Source organism: Tamandua tetradactyla, chromosome 2, assembly GCF_023851605.1.
Source record: "Tamandua tetradactyla isolate mTamTet1 chromosome 2, mTamTet1.pri, whole genome shotgun sequence".
Lineage (NCBI taxonomy): Eukaryota > Metazoa > Chordata > Mammalia > Pilosa > Myrmecophagidae > Tamandua > Tamandua tetradactyla.
In genome coordinates, this window is record NC_135328.1 from 182,692,900 (window position 1) to 182,719,238 (window position 26,339).

Genomic DNA, 26,339 nt, shown 5'->3' on the forward strand with positions numbered 1-26,339 from the left:
TCAAAGATCAAATGTCCATAGATGAGAGGGTCTATATCTGAGCACTCTATTCGATTCCATTGGTCGATATATCTATCTTTATACCAATACCATGCTGTTTTGACCACTGTGGCTTCATAATATGCCTTAAAGTCAGGCAGCGCGAGACCTCCAGCTTCGTTTTTTTTCCTCAAGATGCTTTTAGCAATTCGGGGCACCCTGCCCTTCCAGATAAATTTGCTTATTGGTTTTTCTATTTCTGAAAAATAAGTTGTTGAGATTTTGATTGGTATTGCATTGAATCTGTAAATCAATTTAGGTAGGATTGACATCTTAACTATATTTAGTCTTCCAGTCCATGAACACGGTATGCCCTTCCATCTATTTAGGTCTTCTGTGATTTCTTTTAACAGTTTTTTGTAGTTTTCTTTATATAGGTTTTTTGTCTCTTTAGTTAAATTTATTCCTAGGTATTTTATTCTTTTAGTTGCAATTGTAAATGGGATTCATTTCTTGATTTCCCCCTCAGCTTGTTCATTACTAGTGTATAGAAATGCTACAGATTTTTGAATGTTGATCTTGTAACCTGCTACTTTGCTGTACTCATTTATTAGCTCTAGTAGTTTTGTTGTGAATTTTTCCGGGTTTTCGACATATAGTATCATATCGTCTGCAAACAGTGATAGTTTTACTTCTTCCTTTCCAATTTTGATGCCTTGTATTTCTTTTTCTTGTCTAATTGCTCTGGCTAGAACTTCCAACACAATTTTGAATAATAGTGGTGATAGTGGACATCCTTGTCTTGTTCCTGATCTTAGGGGGAAAGTTTTCAATTTTTCCCCATTGAGGATGATATTAGCTGTGGGTTTTTCATATATTCCCTCTATCATTATAAGGAAGTTCCCTTGTATTCCTATCCTTTGAAGTGTTTTCAACAGGAAAGGATGTTGAATCTTGTCAAATGCCTTTTCTGCATCAATTGAGATGATCATGTGATTTTTCTGCTTTGATTTGTTGATATGGTGTATTACATTAATTGATTTTCTTATGTTGAACCATCCTTGCATACCTGGGATGAATCCTACTTGGTCATGATGTATAATTCTTTTAATGTGTTGTTGGATACGATTTGCTAGAATTTTATTGAGGATTTTTGCATCTATATTCATTAGAGAGATTGGCCTGTAGTTTTCTTTTTTTGTAATATCTTTGCCTGGTTTTGGTATGAGGGTGATGTTGGCTTCATAGAATGAATTAGGTAGTTTTCCCCCAAATTCGATTTTTTTGAAGAGTTTGAGGAGAATTGGTACTAATTCTTTCTGGAACGTTTGGTAGAATTCACATGTGAAGCCGTCTGGTCCTGGACTTTTCTTTTTAGGAAGATTTTGAATGACTAATTCAATTTCTTTACTTGTGATTGGTTTGTTGAGGTCATCTATGTCTTCTTGAGTCAAAGTTGGTTGTTCATGTCTTTCCAGGAACCGGTCCATTTCATCTAAATTGTTGTGTTTATTAGCGTAAAGTTGTTCATAGTATCCTGTTATTACCTCCTTTATTTCTGTGAGGTCAGTAGTTATGTCTCCTCTTCCATTTCTGATCTTATTTATTTGCATCCTCCTTTCTTCTTTTTGTCAATCTTGATAAGGGCCCATCAATCTTATGATTTTCTCATAGAACCAACTTCTGGTCTTATTGATTTTCTCTATTGTTTTCATGTTTTCAATTTCATTTATTTCTGCTCTGATCTTTGTTATTTCTTTCCTTTTGCTTGCTTTAGGATTAGTTTGCTGTTCTTTCTCCAGTTCTTCCAAGTGAACAGTTAATTCCTGCATTTTTGCCTTTTCTTCTTTTCTGATATAGGCATTTAGGGCAATAAATTTCCCTCTTAGCACTGCCTTTGCTGCGTCCCATAAGTTTTGATATGTTGTGTTTTCATTTTCATTCGCCTCGAGGTATTTACTAATTTCTCTTGCAATTTCTTCTTTGACCCACTCGTTGTTTAAGAGTGTGTTGTTGAGCCTCCACGTATTTGTGAATTTTCTGGCATTCCGCCTATTATTGATTTCCGACTTCATTCCTTTATGATCCGAGAAAGTGTTGTGTATGATTTCAATCTTTTTAAATTTGTTAAGACTTGCTTTGTGACCCAGCATATGGTCTATCTTTGAGAATGATCCATGAGCACTTGAGAAAAACGTGTATCCTGCTGTTGTGGGATTTAATGTCCTATAAATATCTGTTAAGTCTAGCTCCTTTATAGTAATGTTCAGATTCTCTATTTCTTTATTGATCCTCTGTCTAGATGTTCTGTCCATTGATGAGAGTGGGGAATTGAAGTCTCCAACTATTATGGTATTTGTGTCTATTTCCCTTTTCAGTGTTTGCAGTGTATTCCTCACGTATTTTGGGGCATTCTGGTTCGGTGCATAAATATTTATGATTGTTACGTCTTCTTGTTTGAGTGTTCCTTTTATTAGTATATAGTGTCCTTCTTTGTCTCTTTTAACTGTTTTACATTTGAAGTCTAACTTGTTGGATATTAGTATAGCCACTCCTGCTATTTTCTGGTTGTTATTTGCATGAAATATCTTTTCCCAACCTTTGACTTTCAGCCTATATTTATCTTTGGGTCTAAGATGTGTTTCCTGTGGACAGCATATAGAAGGGTCCTGTTTTTTAATCCATTCTGCCATTCTATGTCTTTTGATTGGGGAATTCAGTCCATTAACATTTAGTGTTATTACTGTTTGGATAATATTTTCCTCTACCATTTTGCCTTTTGTATTATATATATCATATCTGACTTTCCTTCTTTCTACACTCTTCTCCATACCTCTCTCTTCTGTCTTTTCGTATCTGACTCTAGTGCTCCCTTTAGTATTTCTTGCAGAGCTGGTCTCTTGGTCACAAATTCTCTCAGTGACCTTTTGTCTGAGAATGTTTTAATTTCTCCCTCATTTTTCAAGGACAATTTTGCTGGATATAGGAGTCTTGGTTGGCAGTTTTTCTCTTTTAGTAATTTAAATATATCATCCCACTGTCTTCTAGCCTGCATGGTTTCTGCTGAGAAATCTACACATAGTCTTATTGGGTTTCCCTTGTATGTGATGGATTGTTTTTCTCTTGCTGCTTCAAGATCCTCTCTTTCTCTTTGACCTCTGACATTCTAACTAGTAAGTGTCTTGGAGAACGCCTATTTGTGTCTAATCTCTTTGGGGTGCGCTGCACTTCTTGGATCTGTAATTTTAGGTCTTTCATAAGAGTTGGGAAATTTTCAGTGAAAATTTCTTTCATTAGTTTTTCTCCTCCTTTTCCCTTCTCTTCTCCTTCTGGGACACCCACAACACGTATATTTGTGCGCTTCATATTGTCCTTGAGTTCCCTGATACCCTGTTCAAATTTTTCCATTCTTTTCCCGATAGTTTCTGTTTCTTTTTGGAATTCAGATGTTCCATCCTCCAAATCACTAATTCTATCTTCTGTCTCTTTGAATCTATCATTGTAGGTATCCATTGTTTTTTCTATCTTTTCTACTTTGTCCTTCACTTCCATAAGTTCTGTGATTTGTTTTTTCAGTTTTTCTATTTCTTCTTTATGTTCAGCCCATGTCTTCTTCATGTCCTCCCTCAATTTATCGATTTCATTTTTGAAGAGGTTTTCCATTTCTGTTCGTATATTCAGCATTAGTTGTCTCAGCTCCTGTATCTCATTTGAACTATTGGTTTATTTCTTTGACTGGGCCATGTTTTCAATTATTTGAGCGTGATCCGTTATCTTCTGTTGGCGTCTGCGCATTTAGACACATTTCCCTGGGTATTGGATCCAAAAGTTTGGAAGATTTTTCTGTGTAATCTCTGGGTTCTGTTTTTCTTATCCTGCCCAGTAGGTGGCACTCGTGGCACACGTTTGTCCCACCAGTAAAAGGTGCTGTGGGACCTTTAACTTTGGAAAACTCTCGCCATCCGGGAGTTTCGCTAGCCGAAGCGGCTTGAAAGAGTGCGAGCCGGCCCGGGGTCCGAACGCGGGGAAGGTTCTGGCCGCCGCAGCCCGGGAAAGCGCCCGTCCGAATTTCCTTGTCGGCCCGGGGCGCCAAGCGTGGCGGGAGGGCGCCAGTGGCAGCGGCCCCCCCGGGAGAGTGCGCGTTCCCGGGGAGTCACGGGTTTGGAAGGGGCCTCCCCCACCCGTCACCGTTCTCCGCGGCCTGGGGATTTCCGATCCAATTCTCTCAGTTGGTCCCGGGGGCCGCGCGTGGTGTGGGCGCCAGCCGCCGCGGTTTCAGGGGACCGCCTCTCCAATTCTCCCAGCCGGCCCGGGGAGGGGGAAGGGAGTGACTCCGGTCGCTTGCCACCCCGCCCGGTGAAGCCCGCGCGCCTCGGTGATCTCACCCGAGCGGCTTCTCTCAGCCAGCCAGCCGTTCCAGGATGGGGTACGCTGTCTTTTTTTCCTCTGTTGTGGCTTTGAGAGCTGTTCTGTATCGTTTCTACTCCCCTAGTAGCTGTCCTGGAGAAGAAACTAAGATCCGCGCGTCTTACTAAGCCGCCATCTTCTCTGGAAGTGCCTTTGAGGTTTTAACATACAGTTGTTAAGAACCTAGTTGAAGACTGGAAAGAAGGCATGATCAAGTTTAGCAGAGGGGCCAGTCAGAACAATGTTGAGACAGAGTAAAAAATAAACTAATGTAAGGACAAACACGAGGTTCAACAGTAGAGGGAAAGGTGGGTTATGAGTATGAGATATTCCATTACACAAAACAAGGTTAGAAAGTCAAAATTGAGCATATATTCAGAGAAATGAGGGTCTGGATGAGAAATATAACACTGCAGAAGCAGAAAGAAATGCCAGCCTAAAGTTCTGACAGTATAATACTGGTCAAAGCAGTTTAGTTGCTTTTTACTTGTGCTTGTAATGTTCTCTGTTCTCCCAGGGTGCAAGAGAACATTTTTTTTCTTTCTTTTTTTTTTGGTTTCCAAATCTGAATAACTTAAAAAAAAATTCAGCCCCTCAAATTAATTTCTTAAAGATTATATATAGTAAAATCACTCTTTTGTGTATAGTTCTAGTAGTTTTGACAGATGTATAGAATGTAACCATCGCTGTGATCAAAATATAGAGTAGTATACCATATTGACGCTTGATACTCACCCCCTCCCCTGACTCCCAACCCCTAGCAAGTGTTAATCTTTTTTCTGTTCCTGTAATGTCTTTTTTTCAGAGTGTCATTCAAATGGGACTCAGACAGTAGGTGGCCTGTTGGTATGTCTTCTTTCATTCAGAATAATACATTTGAGATCCGTTCATGTTGTTGTGGGTATCAGCAGTTTGTTCTATGTTATTGCAGTTCAATCATCATTTGAAGAACACGTGGATTGTTTCTAGTTATAAGTTCATTTATTATCAAGTTATTTTCTTTTGGGGTTTAGACTCAATAATTAATTTGACAAACATTGAGATATAAGACAATGTGGTTAGAGTTGAATTAGCTTAAACTAATAACATAGTAATCATAGTAAGCTGTTGTGTGAGTGAGTTATATTAAATATACGTGTGCTATTTGGCTCTTGGAAAATCCATTGTGATATAATAAAATCTTGTTTATCTCCAGCTTTTTGTTTTTTGGGAATTTGTAAAAGGGTTAGATTAAAGCTCTGATAATTTGAAAACAAGATGTAAATTGCTTAACAGAACATGGTTTTTAAGTATCCTTAACATTTAGAGAAACCATTTAGTATATTTAATCAAAACGTGAATTACATATTATTTTAAATTTCTTGATTTAGAGTAAATTCTTTACTGATGTCTTCTGGACAATACTTAGCTTAATTTGATAATTGGTGTATTTAAAAGTAGTAAAAACCTCTGTATATTCAAAAAGAATATTTGGGGACCTGAGCCGGCATTGGAATAGGTTGTCCATACATTTGTTCAGTCAGCTAGCCAGCCAGCCTACCTGCCCTTGACCTTCTCCTGTGTATATTTGACCATTCATATTCTGTTTTTATAGTCTGAATAGGGTGGCTACTTTATTGTCCAACTGGAAACTTCTGATAATGAAAGGGGGTGTTAATTTTAATTATGCTTGGGTATAAACCAGGACTGAAACTGGCAAGGATGGTCACTCTGTCTATTATAACTGGAGCTGTGGGCAGGTATCAGGAGAAACATACCAAGATGTTGGGAAAAACACGATAAAGAGATCTTCTGAAGTGTGATCCTAACAGTCTAAACTGGGAAAGAAAAAAAAAGATTTAAAAGCTAAGGAAACAAGAAACAAGAGAGATCAAGTGCTATGTCCCATGCTACTGAAGTAGGTGTACATTGTGACTGAAGGGAGAACAGAAAAGAACAGTCTATGATGATTTACTTTACCAAGCGGTATAGGCTTGGCAGTAGGTTTAGTTAAACGTAAACTTCTAACCATTGAAATGATTAATTACTTATGATAGAAACTGCTCTTCCCAGGAGTATGAAATTATTAGCCTCTTGAGTTTGTTCTAAATTTAATCAGATAATGGTATTTTTGCTAGACTTTTTTCAACCTGAGGGCTGTTAAGAAAAAATGGTTATACCAGTGTGTGATTGACAGGGTTCTTTGTGTTGACATAAAATTCCAACCAGAAATAAATGAATAGAATAACTAAAATGCACTTCATTTGAAGTGATTTGTATTTTGCAGTGATTGAAATAAAGGCATTTAAGTCCATTGTTTGTCTTTGACCCATCTTCATTTCTTAATGCATTTTTATATCTTGATTACCTTAACTTTCCTGAATTTCATTCATTATCTATACTATTTGTTCAATCTTTTTCCTTTAAGGATACAACCTGGTTTTCAACTGGGTGCCACTTTTTTTCCCTCTGAAATTAGTCTTTGATTTAGAATATTTTGAAGCTGGTAGTTGATTTATTTTTGGAAGATGTAGTCATGGCTATAGAATTCTAGTTTGTGATCTTTTTTTTGGATTTTAGCTGACTAAGCCATTGCAATTTTCTCCCTTAGGGGAGGACATTAAGTTGCTATATCAGAATTGTTGATGTGAATTAATAATAATGTTTTACATTTGTATAGGGCTTTATAGAGTACATGTATACTTTACGTGCATTATCTTAATTCTCAAAACAAGCCTGTGATTGGGCCAGTTTGAGATCGTGTTTTTTGAGTCCATTTTCAATTTTTTTTTCATTGTAGATTAGTTTTTCTTGTTTCGGAACATCACATACATGGAATCATTCTGTATATACTCTATGTCTTTTTTCTTTTAAAGAGGACTTGAAAGTTTTATTAGGACTTTAAGGAAAATCTATTAATTTTTTTAAAATCCCTGATGCTTTATTCATTGTTCCTCATCCTTTTTCTCTTTGTTACTCAGATTGGTCACTATTGAGTTGTTAGGGGATTTTATATATTCTGTATACAAGTTCTTTCACTCAGCATGATGTCTGTGATAGTTGTCCATGTTGTTGCATGTCATCGTTTTATGTTGTTATTATTGCTAAATAGTATTCCATTGTATAAATATACCACAGTGTGTTGACCTATTTATCTGTTGATGAACATTGGGAAATTTTTAGTTTACGGTTATTTTGAAAAAGCCGCTAGGATACTTCCTTTTCAGGTTTTCTGTGGACATACATATTTTGATTTCTCTTGAGTAATATATATAGAATAATATGTAATATCTAGAATAATATATAGAATAATTAGGGGCAGGATATAGGGAAGATTAACTTTACACAGAGAAACTACCAAACCTTTTTCCAAAGTGGTTGTGCTAGTTTGTATTCCTAACAGTAGTGCATGTAGGTTTCCAGTTCTTCCATACACTGGCAAACAGTTGGTATTTGTTTTTTCATTATAGTTTTAATTTGAAATTCCTTGATGACCAGTGAGGTTGACCATCTTTTCATTTGCTTCCTGGCCATTTTTATATCTTCTTCTGTGAAGGTTTTGTTGAAGTCTTTTTTTTTTTTGTCCATTAAAAGAAAGTCATTGTTTTTATTCAATTGTGAGAGTTTTTAAAATATTTTGGATACAAGTCCTTCTTTAGATTTATTTTTGTAAATATTTTTTCCAGGCTCTGGTTTGCCTTTTTGTTTTCATAATAAAATAGGAATTTTGGATTTTGATGAGTTCTTATTTGTCAATTTTTAATTTAATTTGTTAGTGCCTTTTGCCTACTCTCCAAGAAACCAGCCAAGGTCATAAAGATTTTCTCCTCTTCTCCTCTATTGTGTTAGCTTGCTAGCTGCTGGAATGCAATATACCAGAAATGGAATGGCTTATAAAAAGGGGAGTTTAATAAGCTACAAGATACAGTTTCAAACCTAAGGAAATGTTCAAACTAAGGCATCCAGGGAGAGATACCTTAATTCAAGAAAGGCTGATGGGTAGGAACACCTCTGTCAGCTGAGAAGGCATACTGGTCCCTTGTTCCTGGGCTCTGATGCTTTCAGCCTCTGTTCCTGTGGAGTTTCCTCACCTTACTTCTCCAGGGCTGGCTTTTCTCTTTTGGCTTCTCTTGGCTCTCCTCAGGTTCTGGCTTGCTTAACATCTCATGGCAACATCTGCTGGGGTCCAAGCATCTCCAGACATCCGTGTCTCTGCTCTCCACATGTCTACATCTATGTCAGCTCTGCTGTGAACTTTCTGTTGGCTCTGAAGTTTTTGTCATTTCTCTAGGCTCTGTGGTTTCCGGCTCTCTCTCCAAAATGCTTTCTCTTTTAAAGGACTCCAATAATATAATCAAGACCTACCTAGAATGGGTGGAGTCACATCTCCATCTAATCAAAAGATTCCACCCACAGGTGAGTGTGTCACATCTGCATGGAGATAATCTAATCAAAAGATTGCGCTTGCAATATTGAATCAGGAGTAAAAGAAATGGTTGCTACCACAAGATTGGATTAGAATTAAAGCATAGCTTTTATAGGGTACGTAATACTTTCAAACTGGCACATCTCTTTTCTTGGATAAGTTTTAATAGTTGTAGATTTTACATTCAGTTCTGATTGATTTCAGGTTAATTTTTGTATGTAGTGTGTTATCTCTTCCTTTGAGCTGTTCTTTAATTTTTGTGAAATGTTGGCTCTAGATTTCTTAAAATACCTTTGTCCTGAAGTCTACTTTGATAATAATATAGCCACTCCAGCTTTTTAATGCAACTTCATGACATATCTTCTAGTATTTTACTTTCAGTCTATAAATAATCTTTGTATTTAAAGTAGTGATGTTGAACTCCTTCAGCTTTTGTTTGTCTGAGAATGTCTTAATTTCTCTCATTTTTGAAAGAGAATCTTGTTGGATCTAACATTCTTGGTTGATATTTGTTTCCCCTCGACCCTAAGTATTTCAATTCATTGACCCCCCATGGATTCTGATGAGAAATCTTCACTCAATCTAATTGGGACTCCCTTGTACGTAACACTTTGCAGTTTTCTCTTCCAGCTTTCAGAACTTTCTCCTTGTCCTTTGCATTTGATCGTGTAATCTATGTCAGGGATGTACTTTTTGGCATTTTTTATCCTGATTGGTGTTCTCTGAACTTCTTGGATGTATATATTTACATCTTTTGCTACATTTGGGCTGTACTCTGTCATTATTTTTGACTATTTCTTCTGCGCCTCCTCTGTTCTCTTTTTGGGATTCCCATGAGTACCTTGGTACACTTGACAGTGTCCCATACCTGTCTTATGTCTTAAGCTATTTTCACTTTTAATGTTTTCTTTTTTCTTTCTGCTTCTTAGCCTGACTTACAAGTGTTTTGCCTTCAAGATAAAAACTGATTCTTGTTTCTGCCATCTCTAGTATATTCTTGATATCCTCCTGGGTATTTTTCATTTCATTTATTGTTATCTTCAACACTAGTAGTTCTGTTTCGCTCCTTTTTAAGTTTTCTGTATTTGACTCTCAGGTTGTTCATTCATTGTTTTCCTGATAACCTTTAATTGTTTTTTCTGTACTTGATCTCCTTGAGCATGTTTAAGGTTAACTTTTTAAAGGCTTTGTTCAGTCTTTCCACATTCTTACTGCCTTTGTTGATATTTTCTGTATTTCTGTTTTCTTCCTTTGGATGGGCCAGCATTTCATTTTTCTTTGTTATTCTTGCACTCTTCTTGTTGCACATTGTGTATTTTAAAATGTTAACTCTGGAATTTACTCCCTGGGCTGTCTGTTTCTTGGTTTTGTAACTAGGTGGTGAGATTTTCTGGGCTTTAGCCCTCCTGTTAATAGGGAGGTTTGCCCAAGGCGAATACACTGTGCAGGGTTTTCCCTGTCTTTCTGGGCTTGTCTTGTTCTGGGCTTTTGCTTATAAGTTGTTTTGGATTCCCCCTGTTTACTGAAGTAGGGTTGTCCCCTCTGTTTCCCAGGAGACAAAAGTCCTTTTCCTGGATACTTGATGCTTGCAGACCTTTGTCCCAGGCGGTCTGCCTTTGTAGTTTGTTACACTTTTGTTATCTCATGCTGCTTTTGCCTGAAGGGCAAATTCTGGGAAGAGAGTAGCCCTGGAGAGGAACTTCCCAAGTCAGTGTTTTCCAGCCAAAACAGGGCCAGGGATCCATGAAAGGGGTGCAGACTGGCTCCACAGTGCCCTGGGGAGGGGATCAGGAAATGCACCTATATTTTCTCTGATAGTTCCCCAAAACTGAGCTTTGCTGTCCTGTCCAACAGATGCAGCCTGAAGAAGGGCTGCATTTTTAAATCTCCACAGCTTCTGCCCCTGTCTGTGATGTGCCTTGGTGTGGTTATCTTTGTGTTTATTCCTTTTGGGGGTTGCTGAGAATCTAGGAATCGTATTAAGGTATTTTTTCATCCAGATTTCTTCAAAATTTTCTTTAGATTAATAAACATTTATTTTTACTTAAAGAAAATTCCTTATTCTCTCCTGTCTGGGTCCAATTTAAGTATGATAGATAGCTTGACATTGTTCCACAGTTCCCTGAAGCTTTTATCTTTGTTCCTGAGATTGTAATTTTAACTCATTTGTCTTCAAGATCTCTAATTCTTTGGCCAATCTGCTCTTAGGCATATCCATTAAACTTTTCATTTCAATTATTGTCCTTTTAAAAAAAAAAAGCAGCAGCTGTATTTTCACACCATATAGTCCATCCAATGTGTGCAGTCATTGGCTCTTGGTATAATCACAGAATTGTGCATTCATCACCATAGTCAATTTGAGAACATTTTCATTGCTCCAAAAAGAAAAATACCATTACCCCACCCCACCCCCATTATTAACACTTAGTATTGAGACTTAGTGCCTTTGTACGGACACTTAATACCTTTATATTGTACTTTTCAAATCAAGATTTCCATTTGGTTCTTTTCTGTATGTTCAGAGAAGATCAATGAAATGGATCCAAACAATTGCTTTGATGCCAGGGCATTAGGACTTCTTTGTTATTCCTGACCAGTTGCTGGACTTGAGACATGCAGGAATGTATGAAGCACTATCCATATTTATGTAGGATTTAGGGAACCCCATGAATCTGTTTCAGTGTTTCATCTGATTTCTTACTTCATCAATGATTTTTTGAGATCCTGGATTTTTATAAGATAACAGAGTAATTAGAAGAAATGAGATTTTAAAAAAGAAATATATTTTAAAGGTAAGTAACTTAGATTACTATGTCATTTACAATGCCTTCAATCTCTGCTTACCCTTTGCCAGATCTTCAACACTGCTGACTTAAGATACAGCACACAAGTAAAAACACAAGCCTAGTTCTATAGCCGCATCAACTCTAGTCCCCAGTCTCATGCTCTTAAAATTTATATTCAAGCTATATTGCATTGTTTATTGCATTTATGATATAGCTTTATGTCTTAATAATTTTGCCCATGCTCTTCATTCTAAGTTGGTTTTCCTTTCCATCTCACTCATCCTTTAATACCCAGTTCAAATGTCACCATTCCTCTGAAAAAAGGTAACTTCCTTTTTTTCCCTACTCCACTTTTCAGCATTAATTGTTCTCTTCTTTTTAATTCCCGTAGCTCTTTGTTCGTAACAATGTTATAGCTCCTAAGTGATGTAACTGTATATTGAGCTTTTCCACTCAAGTGTGAGTTTTTTGTTGACAGAGATTGCATTGTTGACATTTTCACACCTCTGTAGCACAAGGTATAATGTCTGATACATAATATCATAGTAAGAAATGTTTATGATGGGAATATTGTGTTTTCATAGTTAATTAAGAAGTAAATATACTTTTTCTTTTGAAAGAAAATTTTCTAATTTTACATAAATTGTCTAGTTTTTAAATGTTCTAGAAATAGCCACTTTGGTTCTTTTTCACTCAGGCTTTTTGTTTTGATCAATAGGGCAGGAGTCAGGGCAACTTATTTCACTTCTTGAATTGACTCACTTCTTTGAATTTGCTGAAATCTTTGGAGTTCTTTTTCTTCCAATATTTGAATTGCTTGATTTTCACTGACAGTAACTTAAAACCTTTATCAGAGGTTAACATTATTTAAAGGAAAGCCAGGAATCAGCTGAAATCAAGAGAATTGAGTACTTTTCTGAGCAGTATAACTGACTTTGATTTGTGGCAAATACTTTTGAATGGGTTGAATCTACTTCTGTATTGGATCAGAGCTCCTTAATTTCTTTTTTTCTTAATTAGAAAACTTTTCTATTAAGATATAATTTGCATACCATTTAAAACATATAACTTAGTGGATTTTAGTATATTCACAAAATTACGCAACCATTGCCACTAATTTCAAAACATTTTCAGTTCGTTACCCACAAAAGAAACAGTGTACCTATTAGCCTAGCTGTTCCTTGTTAACTCCCTCTCCACACTCCAGCCAAGCTCCAGACAACCACTAATCTACTTTGTCTCTATGGATTTCCCTGTTCTGGATATTTCATATAAATTGAATCATAAAAGATTTGGTCTTTTTGCATCTTGCTTCTTACGCTTAATATAATTATTTTGAGATTCAACTGTATTGTTGTATGTATCAGTAGTTCATTCCTTCTATTATTATAGCATCTGGATATACCATATTTGCTTGTTTGCCTGTTGATGAACTGGTTGTGACCACTTTTTTGGCTATTATAAATAGTGATCATATATATACACCATTTTGCATGGCCATATATTTTCATTTCCCTTGAGTATATCTATACCTATGGATGGAATTGCTGAGTCAGAGAGTAATTCTATATTTAATCTTTTGCGGAACTGCCAGACTGTTTTTCAAGAAGGCAGCTGCAATTATATACATTCTCACCAGCAATGTATGAGAGTTGCAGTTTTTCTCCATATCCTTGCTAATACTTGTTATTGTGTATCTTTTGAATTACAGCTTTCCTGGTGGATGTGAAATGCTATCTTATGGCATTGTGGTTTTCATTTGTATTTCCCTCATTGCTAATGATGTTAGACATCCTTTTGTGTGTTTTAATTGCCCTTTGTATATCTCCTTTGGAGAAATGCTATTTAGGATCTGTTGTCTCATTTTTAAAATGGGATTGTCTTTTCATTATTGAGTTGTTAGAGTTCTGTATATTCTAGATACAGATCCTTTGTTAGATACATGATTTGCACATATTTTCTCCCCTCCCTGTAGGTTGTCTTTTCATTTTCTTGATAGTGTATATTATAGCACAAAAGTTTTTAATTTATCTGCTTTTTTTTCTTCAGCACTTGTGCTCTTGGAGTAAAAGGTCCAAGGTCACGAAAATTTGCACTTGACTTTTCTTCTAAGAACTTAATAATTTTAGCCCTTACATTTAGATTTTTGATCCATTTTGAGTTAATTTTTATGCATTCTTTTGCATGTGGTTATTCAGTTGTCTCAGCATCATTTATTGAAGAGACAACTCTTTTCCCCATTGAATTGTCTTGGTACCTTGAAAAATAAATTGGCCGTAACTGTATGAGTTTATTTCTGGTCTCTCAATTCTGCCAGTGCTAGAACTCTCTTAATTAGTGTAGCTTTGTAGCAAGTTTTGAAATTAGGAATTGTGAATCCTCTTTGTTTTTGTTGGGGATTGAATCATATCTCCCACAAAAGGTATGTTCAGGTGCCAACATATTCCTATGTATATGAACCCATTTGTAAGTAGGACCTTTGAACATGTTTTTAATTAAAGTGTGCCCAAATTGAATGACGATGAACCTTAATCCAGTACAGTTCAAGTCCTTATAAGCAAAGGAAATTGCACATACAGAGACAGGACACAGAGAGCAGCCAGAAGCTGGAAGTCATCAGAATGCAGAAGAGAAAGAAAACACTGCATGTACAATGACTTGTGACAGAAAGGCCAAGGACTAAGAATTGCTGGCAGCTGGCCCTAGAATGCCAACAGACTTTGGGGAGAAAGCATCACCTTGTTGATGCCTCAATTTTGGATTTCTCCTAGCTTCAAAACTCTCATCCAGTGAATTCTTGTTGTTTAAGCTAACTCGTTGTATGATATGTGTTTTAGCAGCCAGTAACTGTTGGTGCTGTTCTTTTTCAAGATTAATGTGACTTGTCTGAGCCCCTTCTGTTTCCATTGAATTTTAGGATCTTGTTTAGGCAGAAAAGCTAGCTGGAATTTTGATAGTGATTGCATTGACTGTGTAGATCAATTTGAGAACTATTGCCAATTTAGTATTGTTAATGATATTAAGTACGCCAATCCTTGAATATGGGATGTTTTTCAGTTGTTCCTTTTAAGTTAAGAAATAAGATGCTGGGAATATAATAAGTAGAGCTCTACGATATGTATAAGCTCATATGTCATTGGATATTTTGAAAATTTTAATGTGTCTTCAATTGGGATATTCATTAGAGTTAAGTTTAGCAACCATTTATTGAATTACAGCTTTATTCCAGCTATGGAACTCAGCTCTGAAAATAGAAAGATGAATAAGATGTCACTGCCATTAAAACTTCTGGCCTGGTGAGGGAATAAGATTTATTAAACAAATCATTTTAATGTAGTATATTAGATGCAGAGATTGAGTCGTTTGGGCCCACTCATTAAGTAAAGCTTCTGTTAAATAAATAATGAGTATAAATTTTGTGTATTGGCACAGCTCCTTTCAGTGTTGTCTAGTTGTGATAGCTTGAAGAAAAGGTTAAAAAAATAGTGTTATAAATGCTCTAAGACCTTGAGCTGTGGCTTGTTCAGTATTGATAAATTTTTAATGAATTTTTAGGATTTATAAATTAATAACTAAAAACTTTGAATCAGCATGACACCGAAAATATTAAAGGATAAGGTGAATTGGGGGTATAGATTGTAGTTTTCAAGAGGATGAGCCACGTAGGATCATTGAGCATATATTCTAACAAAATATGTGCAGACCTGTCTATGGAAAACTGTAAAATATTATGAAGTGAAATAAACATATAGAAGAACTAAATACATGGAGAAATATAGTTTGTTTGTGGAGTGGAGGACTCCATTGGATTGACTACCCAAACCAATCTAGATCATTAAGTAAATCAGTGCGATCCCAATCAAAATCCCAACAGGTCTTTTAAAATAAATTGATATGCTGGTTCCCATATTTATATGGAAATACAAAGGACCTAAACTAGGCAAGCAATTTTTTAAAATAATTTAGTTGTAAGGCATATACCTCCTGGTATCAAGAATTTATAGAGCTACACAACTCAAGCAGAACAGTATTGGTGTAAGGATAGACCAGGGCAAAACAATAGATAGTTCAGAAATAGACCCACATTTATTTTCAGAAAATGGAAATGTTCTGTATCTTGATTATGGTATTGGTTATGTGAATGAGTACAATTGTCAAAACCCCTTGAACTGTGCATTTAAAATGGGTGCATTTATTTTATCTAAATATACTTCTGTAAAGTTGATATAAGAAAAAACATGGGTGCATGTGGTTCAACTCTTATTTTCTACTCTACATCATCCTAGAGGAGTAGACCTTACTCTGGGAGGAAATTGGGTTGAGCATTTGTTTGTTGATTAGCTATATAAGCAATTCAGTTTTTGTGAGATATATTGTCTAACAAGGAAGAGTAAAGGACACCGCTTTTAAAAAGGTAGCTGAAGGAGCCTTTTAAGGTCATTTAATCCAAACCTTTGGTTTCACAGATAAGGAAGCTCAGATACTAGGTTAGCCAGAGCCACTTAGGTTGAAGATATCACAATTTACTTTGTGAATTAGTGTTTGCATTTGGCATTCAGTGGTTTCTGAATATATAATGGATAGTGTTGGGTTTTAGAAATGTTTTCCCTGCTATTGATTTATTTATGACAAGTCATAGCCAATCATATTTTGTATGGAAGAATAGATATGTATTTGTTTTAATAGCTTTATTGAAATGTTTATTAACAAATCAGTCTGAGGTTTGAGTGGTTTTCCCATGTTAATATACATACACACATTTCTCCGAAACAAAACACTGGAATTTATTATTTCCATGAATATTGTTTTTTTAGTTATTGTCTAGTGAGGTTTAGTATTTTCCCTCCAGTTTTACTTTCAATTTTTGTAACAATTCAATTAAGTTATTTTCCTTACCTTGTCTATTTTGAAACTTGCTAACTGAACTTACTAAATGTTTTCAATTTTAGTGCTTTCTGTAGCATCTACATTTTCCAGTGCAAGTTTGCATCAGGTCTGATAGACTCGTTAACTGAAATGCAGTGATGGCTTTAAAAGGATAACTTGGAAAAATGCCCCAGCAGTGGTTGGGTGATGAAATAAACTGCTAAGCTCAAGCTCAGGCCTGGCGTCATACTCTGTACCTGTACACTGAAATTTTTAGTACAGTTTGTTCAACAACTTTTTTTCCCCCCATTTCAGCAAATAACTGTTGAGTATTCAATCTGTGCATGACACTATGGATATAGAAATGAGTGAAACACAGTCCTTATCTAAGGAACTCACAGTCTCGATGGAATTACAGACTGGTATATAAAATTGTAATGAGGGTACAATCAGTGGTCTAAGTGTTTAAAAGTTGTAGATATATTGCAGAGAATGAGAATGATGAACTTGAATTCCTTTGGATAACTCATGAGCTAAATTTTAAAGACAGAATATGGATTTGTCAATGATAGGGTTGATTCTACTGATTGTGAGATCAGCATGATAGGCAGGCATATAAATGCATGAAACAACATGGTATTTTAAGAAATTATAAGCAGATAAATTCGTATTAGTCATAAAGTGTGTGGATTGATACCTGAGAGTTATATCTCCCTTTGTTATCAAATGTTGCCTGGAAAAGCAGGTCAGGAAGATTAATTAAATAAAAGAAGAAATGATTGGGCTTGAAAACTCACTGTAATTAATTATAAGGTTAGGCCATGCATTGTATATCTGTTTTTGAAAGAGGCATATGCCTCTCTTTCCCTTACCTTTTTTACTTTCTCACTCTTTCTTTCCTCCCTATCTCTTTCCCCAGATGTGTATGTATGTATGTATGTATACATGCATGTGTGTGTGTGTTTTGGAGAGGCAGAATAATTGAGGAAGCAAACTACTATTTTTCTAAGCTTTGATTCCTCATCTGTATAATCTGTATAATATGTGCAAACTATACAGTCTATGCATTTCAAGATATATTTCTGAGGAGTTATAATTTCTGAGTTCCTGGAACACAGTAGATACTCAGTATATATTTTTGAAGGAATGGCATGAGAATTTGTATCAAAAAACAAGAGGGAATAAATTAAGTTATGATAGAATAAGCAGTGGAAGACTTAATGTATAGCTCATTGCTTCTCAGGATGTGCTAATTATATAGAAGGCATTCGAACAGTTGTCTTTATAAATTGTTTAACTTACCATTTAGATTTGTGAAGGCCCAGGGTACAACTAGAATATCTTAAAATTCTTTTAGAATTCAGTGCCATATGATACTGTAATTATTGTATCACACTGTCCAATTAAGAATTAGTATATTTATTAAACATGTATTCAATTGATTATTTGCCTTTTTAGTTTGACTATGGCAGAAGTTATTTCTGGTTTTATTGTGGTTTTTAAGATAAAGTTTTTTTTTTTTTTCTCTCTTTGAGAGAAAAATAGGATAGTTGATCGGAAATTTTTTCTCCTCATAGAAACTTTTGCTTTTCTCCATTCAAAACTGGTGTTTCTTATTATGTCACTTCTCCATTCTGGGATTTGCAAAATGTTTGCTTCTGGAGCAGGGTATTATAAATGCCATTTTAATATTATAGGATTGCCGTAATATATTGTTACTATAATTTCTTTCTCTACTTTTAGGGGTCCTATTGGGCAATAGACACCAATCCGAAGGAAGATGTACTGCCTACTCGGCCAAAGAAGAGGGCGCGATCTGTAGAACGGGTAAAACCTCTTTATCATAAGTTTAGTATGACGGTTAATATTTTAGAAATACAGATTTAAAATAGGAATTTTAAAAGTTCATTTCCAAGACAGCAAATAAGATTTTACACTTGTAGCATTTTATATTTTTCAAAGCATTTTTCGGGTGTATATTTTATTTATTTATTTATTTAAAAAAATTAACAACAAACAAAAACACTAACATATGATCATTCCATTCTACATATATAATCAGTAATTCTCAATATCATCACATAGTGTATTTTTTTTTTGACTGAGGTAGACAATTAACGAAGTTAAATAAACATCCCCACCCCCCCCAATTAGGGCACAGTTATTTTCTAATTGAGACTTGAATCCAGGTCTCTTCAGTTTTTAATCTGGAACTCTTTCCTCTTCATCTACAGCATTGAGGACTGGTTTTACATAACGAAACCATTCCCTTCGATTGCAGGTGATCAGTCTGCTTACATTGAATTTTCTGATTGTCCTCAAAATAATTTTACCTGCTTCATGCATGTAATAGATGTTTTGTGCACAAAATCTGTAAGTGAATCTATTGTGTTTAAGATAATTCTTGTGAGTTTATGGTTAAAATTAATTTGTAGGAATGGAAGAGAAAGGGAGATATAGTTGATTTTCTGACTATCTTACCTTAATATGTTTTTAGTCAACAGTTTGGTTGCCATCAGGCATTACTTTAATCCTTCAACTTTCCTCACCCTTTCTACATTTCCAGTGTCTCAACTAAAAATCATTTATCAGCACACACATGCACACGCGCACACACCCTGTTCTTCTAGACTGAGTTCAAATGTTTACTACATTTGAAATCTTTCCTCACTTCTTCATGTTCCCATAGAATTTTTATAAAGCTCTTTTATAGAATTTCCCACACCTTATAGTAATTATTTGCTTCTATGTTTGTCTCTTTCACAGGACTGTGATCCCCTTAAGGGCAGAGAAAATACCATATTTATATTTGTATCTCCAACGGTTAGCATTTTTTATGGCTTATAATAGATGTCAGTAAATGCAGAATAAATTCAAGCAAAGAAAATAGCATAAAATGGAGAAATCCTGAGGGTGAACATTTGGTCAGATAAACTTGTTTTGTGTCTATTCCTGGTAGAGGAATGAAATTTCCCAACATCAAGGATAAGGACATCAAACTGGGTTTAAATTCAGATCATATGAGCCCAAGAGGTCTAGCAACAATGGAATTTAGTCAAGGAGATTTATTGAAGCTAGCAGAGGAAATTCAATAAGACATTTATCAAACTATGTAGAATTAAGGGTGAACTCCTAGGCCAGAACAAATTTTGGCTTTACAGGAACCAAAGCTTAAGATGATAAAATTTAGTTGTTGTGGCATCATCTTCAAGTAGCAGGGATAATTTTAAGACAAACATGTTGAGCTATACGTGTACAGGCAGACCTCATTTTATTGTGCTTCGTAGATATTGCTTTTTTGTTTTAATAAACAAATCGAAAGTCCTTGGTAACTGTATTGAACAAGTCTTTTGGCGCCAGTTTTCCAGCAGATATGCTCACTTAATGTCTCTGTGTCACATTTTAATTAAGGTATGTGCATGGTTTTTTAAACAGAGTACAGTTGTACACACAATAGAATACAGTATAGTGTAAACATCACTTTTATATGCATTGGGGAACCAAAAAAAATTAATGTGACTTGCTTTATTGTGAAACTGTCCTTATTTTGATGGTCTGAAAGCAAACACACAATATCTTTGAGGTATTCCTGTAATGATTTGGAAGGAAGTGAGCCTCAAATTTTGCCCTCCCTCCACTGCCTTTTAAATAGCCTCAGTGTGTGGACTTTTTGTGAAAACGTGAAGTCCAAAATATATTCAGTTTCTATTGCCAGACTTTGAAGGAAGGAGAGATGGTCCGTATTATTTAATCCAAACATCAATAAACAACTTACAAAAGGACGTATATCTTGAAGGGCTGAGATTTGTGGTCTTCTCTATTATTTGCTCTCTTTTTCTGAAATTTTGGAACTTATTTTGGAAAGTTGGAATTGCTTGTCACCTTTACAATGTGTATTCCTTGTAGATATTAAGTTTGCCTTTTATTTTTTTACCTTGTGCCATAGTTCTTAGAGCAGTTGTTCTTTATTTTTGTGAGCATCCCCAGATTTCTGAAACTGTATTTACAGTTTTATAATAAAAGTCTATAGGGGTGGTGCAGAATTCTCACCTGCCATACTGGAGACTGGGTTCGATTCCCAGAGCCTGCCCATGCCAAGAAAGTCTATAGAAATGCAGGATTCAGATTATGAAAGTGTGTTTTACATACAAAGCGTATATTCTTGAATGAACATTTTGAACACATTTTCTAGATTCATTTTGCTGCTTATCTTTTTATCTTTTAAGTTTAGAACATGTAAAAACTTCAACAGTTTACCTTTGTGGTATAGTTCCACATCCTTAGTATATTCTGCTATATACACTTAGATGTCTGTGATATTGGCATTTTGTCAGTTTAATTTGGCACATCTTTGTTCTGTAGATGTGGGCATTGTGCCAGGTTGCTGTCGGACATACCAAGAAAAATAAGACAGGACAAGACATAATTCTAGGACAAGGTATAGAAGACATTACAACAGAGATATTAAATATTATAGTGTTTAGAGGAAGGAAAGATAAGCTCTTACTGGGATTATCAGGAAAGGCTGCATAGTTTATGTGGCATGGTTTTCAGGTAGAAATTGGCACGCTAAGATAGAATAGAATTCATTGAGCATATGTTTATTGAGTGCTGAGGGCCTGCCATGAATGGCACTCTTCAAGGTCCTATGAAATAGCAGTGAACAAAGCAGCCATTCTGTGCTCCCTTAGAATATAAACCTTTATATTCTATCAGAATATAAACATTCTGTTGGGGGTAGCAGTAGGGAGGCATAAGTAATCCTAAATTGAGAGGTTGTGATCGAAAGTATGGTGGTGGAAAAACCAAATACATTTATTTTCATTGTATTGTATTTTATTTATTTTTATAGTGTCATGTTTTTATTTCATGGATGTAATTTTTTCCAAAATTTTAAAAATATTGGGAAATATCAGGATTGTGGGAGGGAACAGTTCATTTGCATTGTAACAATTTATGCCATTCATTGAGAGAGAGAGAACACAGGCAAATGAGAGCACCCTTTTTGCATGCTAAGCATTGAGTTGCGTGTTGGGGGACAGTGATTCATAAGACTGTTTTAGTTTGCAAGCTGGAATGTGATATACCAGAACTGAAACCACTATTAAAAAGGTGAATTTAATTACTTACAACTTTACAAGGCTGTAAAAATGTCCAAACTAAGGTATCCAGGAAAAGATACCTTAATTCAAGGAAGGCTGATGAGTCAGGAATATCTCTGTCATCTGGGTTAGTCACATGGCTGGCATTGGCTGGTCCCTTGCTCCTAGGCACCATTGCTTTCAGCCTCTGTTCCTATGGGGGTCTTCATTTACTTCTCCAGGCATGGCTTTCATCTTCTAGCTTCCTTTGGCTCTTTCCAGGTTCTGGCTCACTTAACATTTCATGGCAATGTCTTCTAGGCTCCAAGCATCTCCAAACATGTGTCTCTGTTTTCCAAGTGTCAGCATCTGTCAGCTCTGGTCTGTCAGCTCTAAGCACTCTCAAAAATGTTTTTTCTTTTAAAGGATTCCAGTAAACTAACCAAGACCCACATGGGGTGGGTGGAGTCACATCTCCCATCTAGTCAAGATGTTACACACACAGTTGGGCGGGCCACACTGGCACGGAGATAATTTAATCAAATTTTCTGCCCTGTGGTATTGAATTAGGGTTGAAAGATGGCTGTCCCCCCAAGATTGAGCCAGGATTAAAACTTGGCTTTTCTGGGAGTACATAACACAGATCAACACAGAGACACACCATACCCCCTTGTGCTGGTTTGAAAGGATGTATGTCCCCTAGAAAAGCCATGTTTTAATCTAAATCCCATTTCATAAAGGCAGAATAATCCCTATTCAATACTGTATGTTTGAAACTGTAATCAGATCATCTCCCTGGAGATGTAATTTAATCAAGAGTGGTTGTTAAGCTGGATTAGGTGATGACACGTCTCCACCTATTTGGGGGGGTCCTGATAAGTTTCTGGAGTCCTATAAAAGGGGAGATATTTTAGAGAATGAAGGAGATTCAGAGAGAGCAGAGCAGAGCAACATAGCCATGAGAAGCAGAGTCCACCAGCCAGTGACCTTTGGAGATGAAGAAGGAAAATGCCTCCTGGGGAGCTTCATGAAATTGGAAGCCAGGAGAAAAAGCTAGCAGATGATACTGTGTATGCCATGTGCCCTTCCAGATGAGAAAGGAACCCTGACCGTGTTCACCATGTGCCTTTCCAGATGAGAGAGAAATTGTGACTGTGCTTGCCATGTGCCTTCTCACTTTAGAAAGAAACCCTGAACTTCATCGATCTTCTTGAACCAAGGTATCTTTCCCTGGATGCCTTTAATTGGACATTTCTATAGACCTGTTGTAATTAGGACGTTTTCTCAGCCTTAGAATTGTAAGCTAGCAACTTATAAGAGCCATTCTGTTTCTTGTATATTGCATTCCGGCAGCTAGCAAACTAGAACACCCCTCCTCATGAAGCTCTTACTCAAGTAGGAAATATAATGACAAACTGATAAATTAGGATAACAGTGCATTTTCAGTTTTGCTTCTTGTTTTAGCACAACAGTTTCACATTCATTCTCAAAATACTATTTGGTATAGATGTACCATATTTTTGGATAAGAAAACTCAGTATTGGCATGGTATCAATTCTCCATATAGAGTTATATATGTAAAAAAATCTCATAGGCACTTAGGCCCTGTGTGATCATTCATGCACAGTCTCAGTGTCATAGGGAATGCAGATTTTTCTTGATAAGTGCTTATGAGGAAAACAAGGCATTTTGTTGCCTGTTCATCTCTTGTGCAGTGGGGTGGTCACCTGGCAGTAATATGCATGTTGTCTCATGAACTTCTTTATTTTCATAAAATGAAAGCTTTCATAAGAGAAAATTCCCATCTACTTGGTATGTCACCAAAATCAGGAACTTATGAAGGAAAGTTAGTTTATGTATATAACATTTGACTAATAAATTACATGGTCATCGTTATCTTTAGATAAAGATCTTTAGAACTGAGGTCACATAACATAGAGACATAACTTAGTCTGGAAGTCAGAACAGTTTTCCTTAAAGAGCTAATGTTTCACTGGAGGCCTAATAGGTGAATAGAAATAAGGCAGGGTTTAATAATATGAAAGAACACTGGGAACATATATGTGAAAGACTGATGGTACAAAGAATGCTCCATCATTTCAAGGAACAGATTAATAATACCTGAACAGTGTTCAAAGAAGAGAGAATAATTTTTTATTTTAACTTTTTCTATCTTACTAGTTTCTGTTTTTATAGTAACAAATAATATTCTCTTTGACCTTTTTGTATTCTCTTTTTAATTTGCCCTTGTTTATTCACTTCAACCAAAGGATATATTGCTTACATATTAATGAAAAGTGCCTTGTCTCCTGGAAGCTGCTTGGGGTAGAAAAAAACAAAATTACCTAGATGTTCCCTACAAGTTTTTTTAAAAGAGTGCTAAGCAATTAAACTTTTCCAAGGAATTGGTGTCAGGCAATAAAAGAGGGAACTTACATTGTTAAGCAATTTTTTGTTTAAGAAATGCCTTGAAAGACCAAGTGCTGTGAGGTAGCTTATCACATTGATAATGATAATAATCGTATTCTTCTCTGTTCATTCTTTGATCTCCTATCTCCCCCTTATTTTAATTAAATCATACGCCAGTACTTTTCTATTCTTTTGCTAATAGTAACCGATTATACTGAAGTAGCAGTTCTTGATGTGTGTTCTGGGGTCTGGGGGAGGGTTGGTGAGCTTTTTCAGAAAGTTCACAGGATCAAAACTCTGTTCATAATAATATATAATAACTCATAATAATGTTCTTTGCCTTTTTCACTCATTGTCTCTAAAGTTTTCCAAAGTCTACTTTCCATCCAATTTTACCTCAGATTGAATGCAGAATTAGGTGAATCCAGCTGTCTTTCTATTAAGTTAATCAATCATTAAAGGCAAATTTTGTAAATGTCAGTCAATGCCACTCTTCTCACTAATTTTTTTTCTTGAGTATATATTCGTTTTAATTTGCTAAATTTGCTGGAATGCAGTATATCAGAAGTATATTGACTTTTATACAGATATTTATTAAGTTACAAGTTTATAGTTCTAATTAAAATGCCCACAGTGAGGCATCCAGAGAAAGATACCTTGACTCTGAAGAGAGGTCCATGTCTGTCACATGGGAAGGCATGTTGCTGGCCATCTGCTGGTTCTTGTTTCTAGTTCCGTTACTTCCAGCTTCTTATTCCATTGGCTTCCTTGCTAAGCATCTGTGGATCCACACTTAGCTCCTCTGTGACAAAACCCTGGGTTCCATCTCTTAGCTCAGCATCTTGCTGGACCAGAGAGTTCTTCTCTGTAGGTTCTGGCTATTTCTGCTTTCTGTAGGTTCTGGCTGTTTCTGTGAATCTTTGCTTAATAACCAGGCTGTTTCTGTCTCGATCTCCAAATGTTAGCATCTGTGTTGCTTCTGCGCTTTCTCCAAAATATTTCCACTTTCAAAGGACTCCAATAAAGTAATCAAGACACACCTTGATTGCTGTCACATCTCCAGCTAATCAAAAGGCCACAGCCATAATTGGAACATGCCACATCTTCATGGAAGTGATCCAGTCAAGAGGTCATGCCCACAAACAGGTGTGCCACATCCACATGGAAACACCCTAATCAAAAGGTTCCACCCTACAGTATTAAATTAGGAATATAGAACATGGCTGCCTCCCTCCACAAAGATTGGATTAGGATCAAAAGAACAGGGCTTTTCTGGGGTACACAGCAATTTCAAACCAGAACAATATTTTTCATAAAAAAAGCAATTTTTATGATAACATGTAATTGATAAATTAGTATTGGTTTTAGGTGAATTATTAAACAATAAAATTTTAAGCTTGGTTATTAGATGCATTCACATTTGTAACTCTTATGTCTTCCTCATCAGTTTTCTTTTTATCTTTATGAAATGATTTTTTCAAAATGTGTGATCTACTCTGTATTATACCCAGTGTTTTATCTGTTAACTACTCTAGCCTTCTCATGCTTATTTTTTGCATAGTGTGTATTTTTTTCCATTTATTCCTTTGAACTTATCTGTGTCTTTATATTTAAAGTTGTGGCTCTTTTAGGCAGCATTTGGCAGAATCTGCCTATTTTTAGCTTCTCTGATAATCTCTGCCTTTTAATTGGAGTTTTTAGATGATTAACGTTTAATATAAGTATTTATATGGTTAGATTTAGATCTGTGTTTTGCTGTCTGTTTCTGCTTCCTCTCTTTCCATTTTCCTGCCTTTCTTTAGATTATTTGGATATGTCTTAGTATTTCATTTGAACGTATCTGTTGTTTCTTTAGCTATAACCTCTTTTTTTTTCACATTTCAAAATGTTTAATGCCATGGTTTTGCCACACAAGTGACCTCAACTGATCAGTAAATTTAGTAATGGTTTTTTACAGAGATAAAAACCACATAAGCACACTTTTCTTTCAGCTTTCTTTTTTTTAAAACACAAATTCTTATAAAGCTGCAGAGAAACAGGAAAAGTCTAGCCTATACAATTAATTCCTCCCATTTACATTTAAAGTAACTAGTGAAAATGCAGGACTTCTGCCATTTTACTATTTGATCTTTGTTAAGTTTTACACCTTTTCTATCCCTCCATTTTTCCTTAATGCCTACTTTCATATTTATTTGATTTTCTGTATTATACTGTTCTGCATACCTTCTCATTTCTATTTTGTCTGGGGTTACCATGGACTTAATTCGTATCACTTTGATATGATACATATTTGACTCTAATAGCATGCACATACTATATCCTTCTGTTCCCCTGGCTTTTTCTTGTATTTGTAACAAGTTATGTCTTTATATACTGAATGTCCAAAACTATAGATTTATCATTTGA

The 26,339-nt window shown here is 35.7% G+C and overlaps 1 protein-coding gene across 4 annotated transcripts in view; it reads left to right on the forward strand.

The window, feature by feature from the left end:
* The window catches only part of FOXJ3 (forkhead box J3), a 216,204-nt gene that overhangs the window by 124,612 nt on the left and 65,253 nt on the right, over positions 1 to 26,339 (forward strand). For all 4 annotated transcript variants that reach the window (XM_077150035.1, XM_077150038.1, XM_077150037.1 and 1 more), the window contains exon 5: positions 18,187 to 18,270. In XM_077150035.1, coding sequence (XP_077006150.1) covers positions 18,187 to 18,270 — 84 coding nt within the window. The remainder of the gene's footprint in view (positions 1 to 18,186; positions 18,271 to 26,339) is intronic.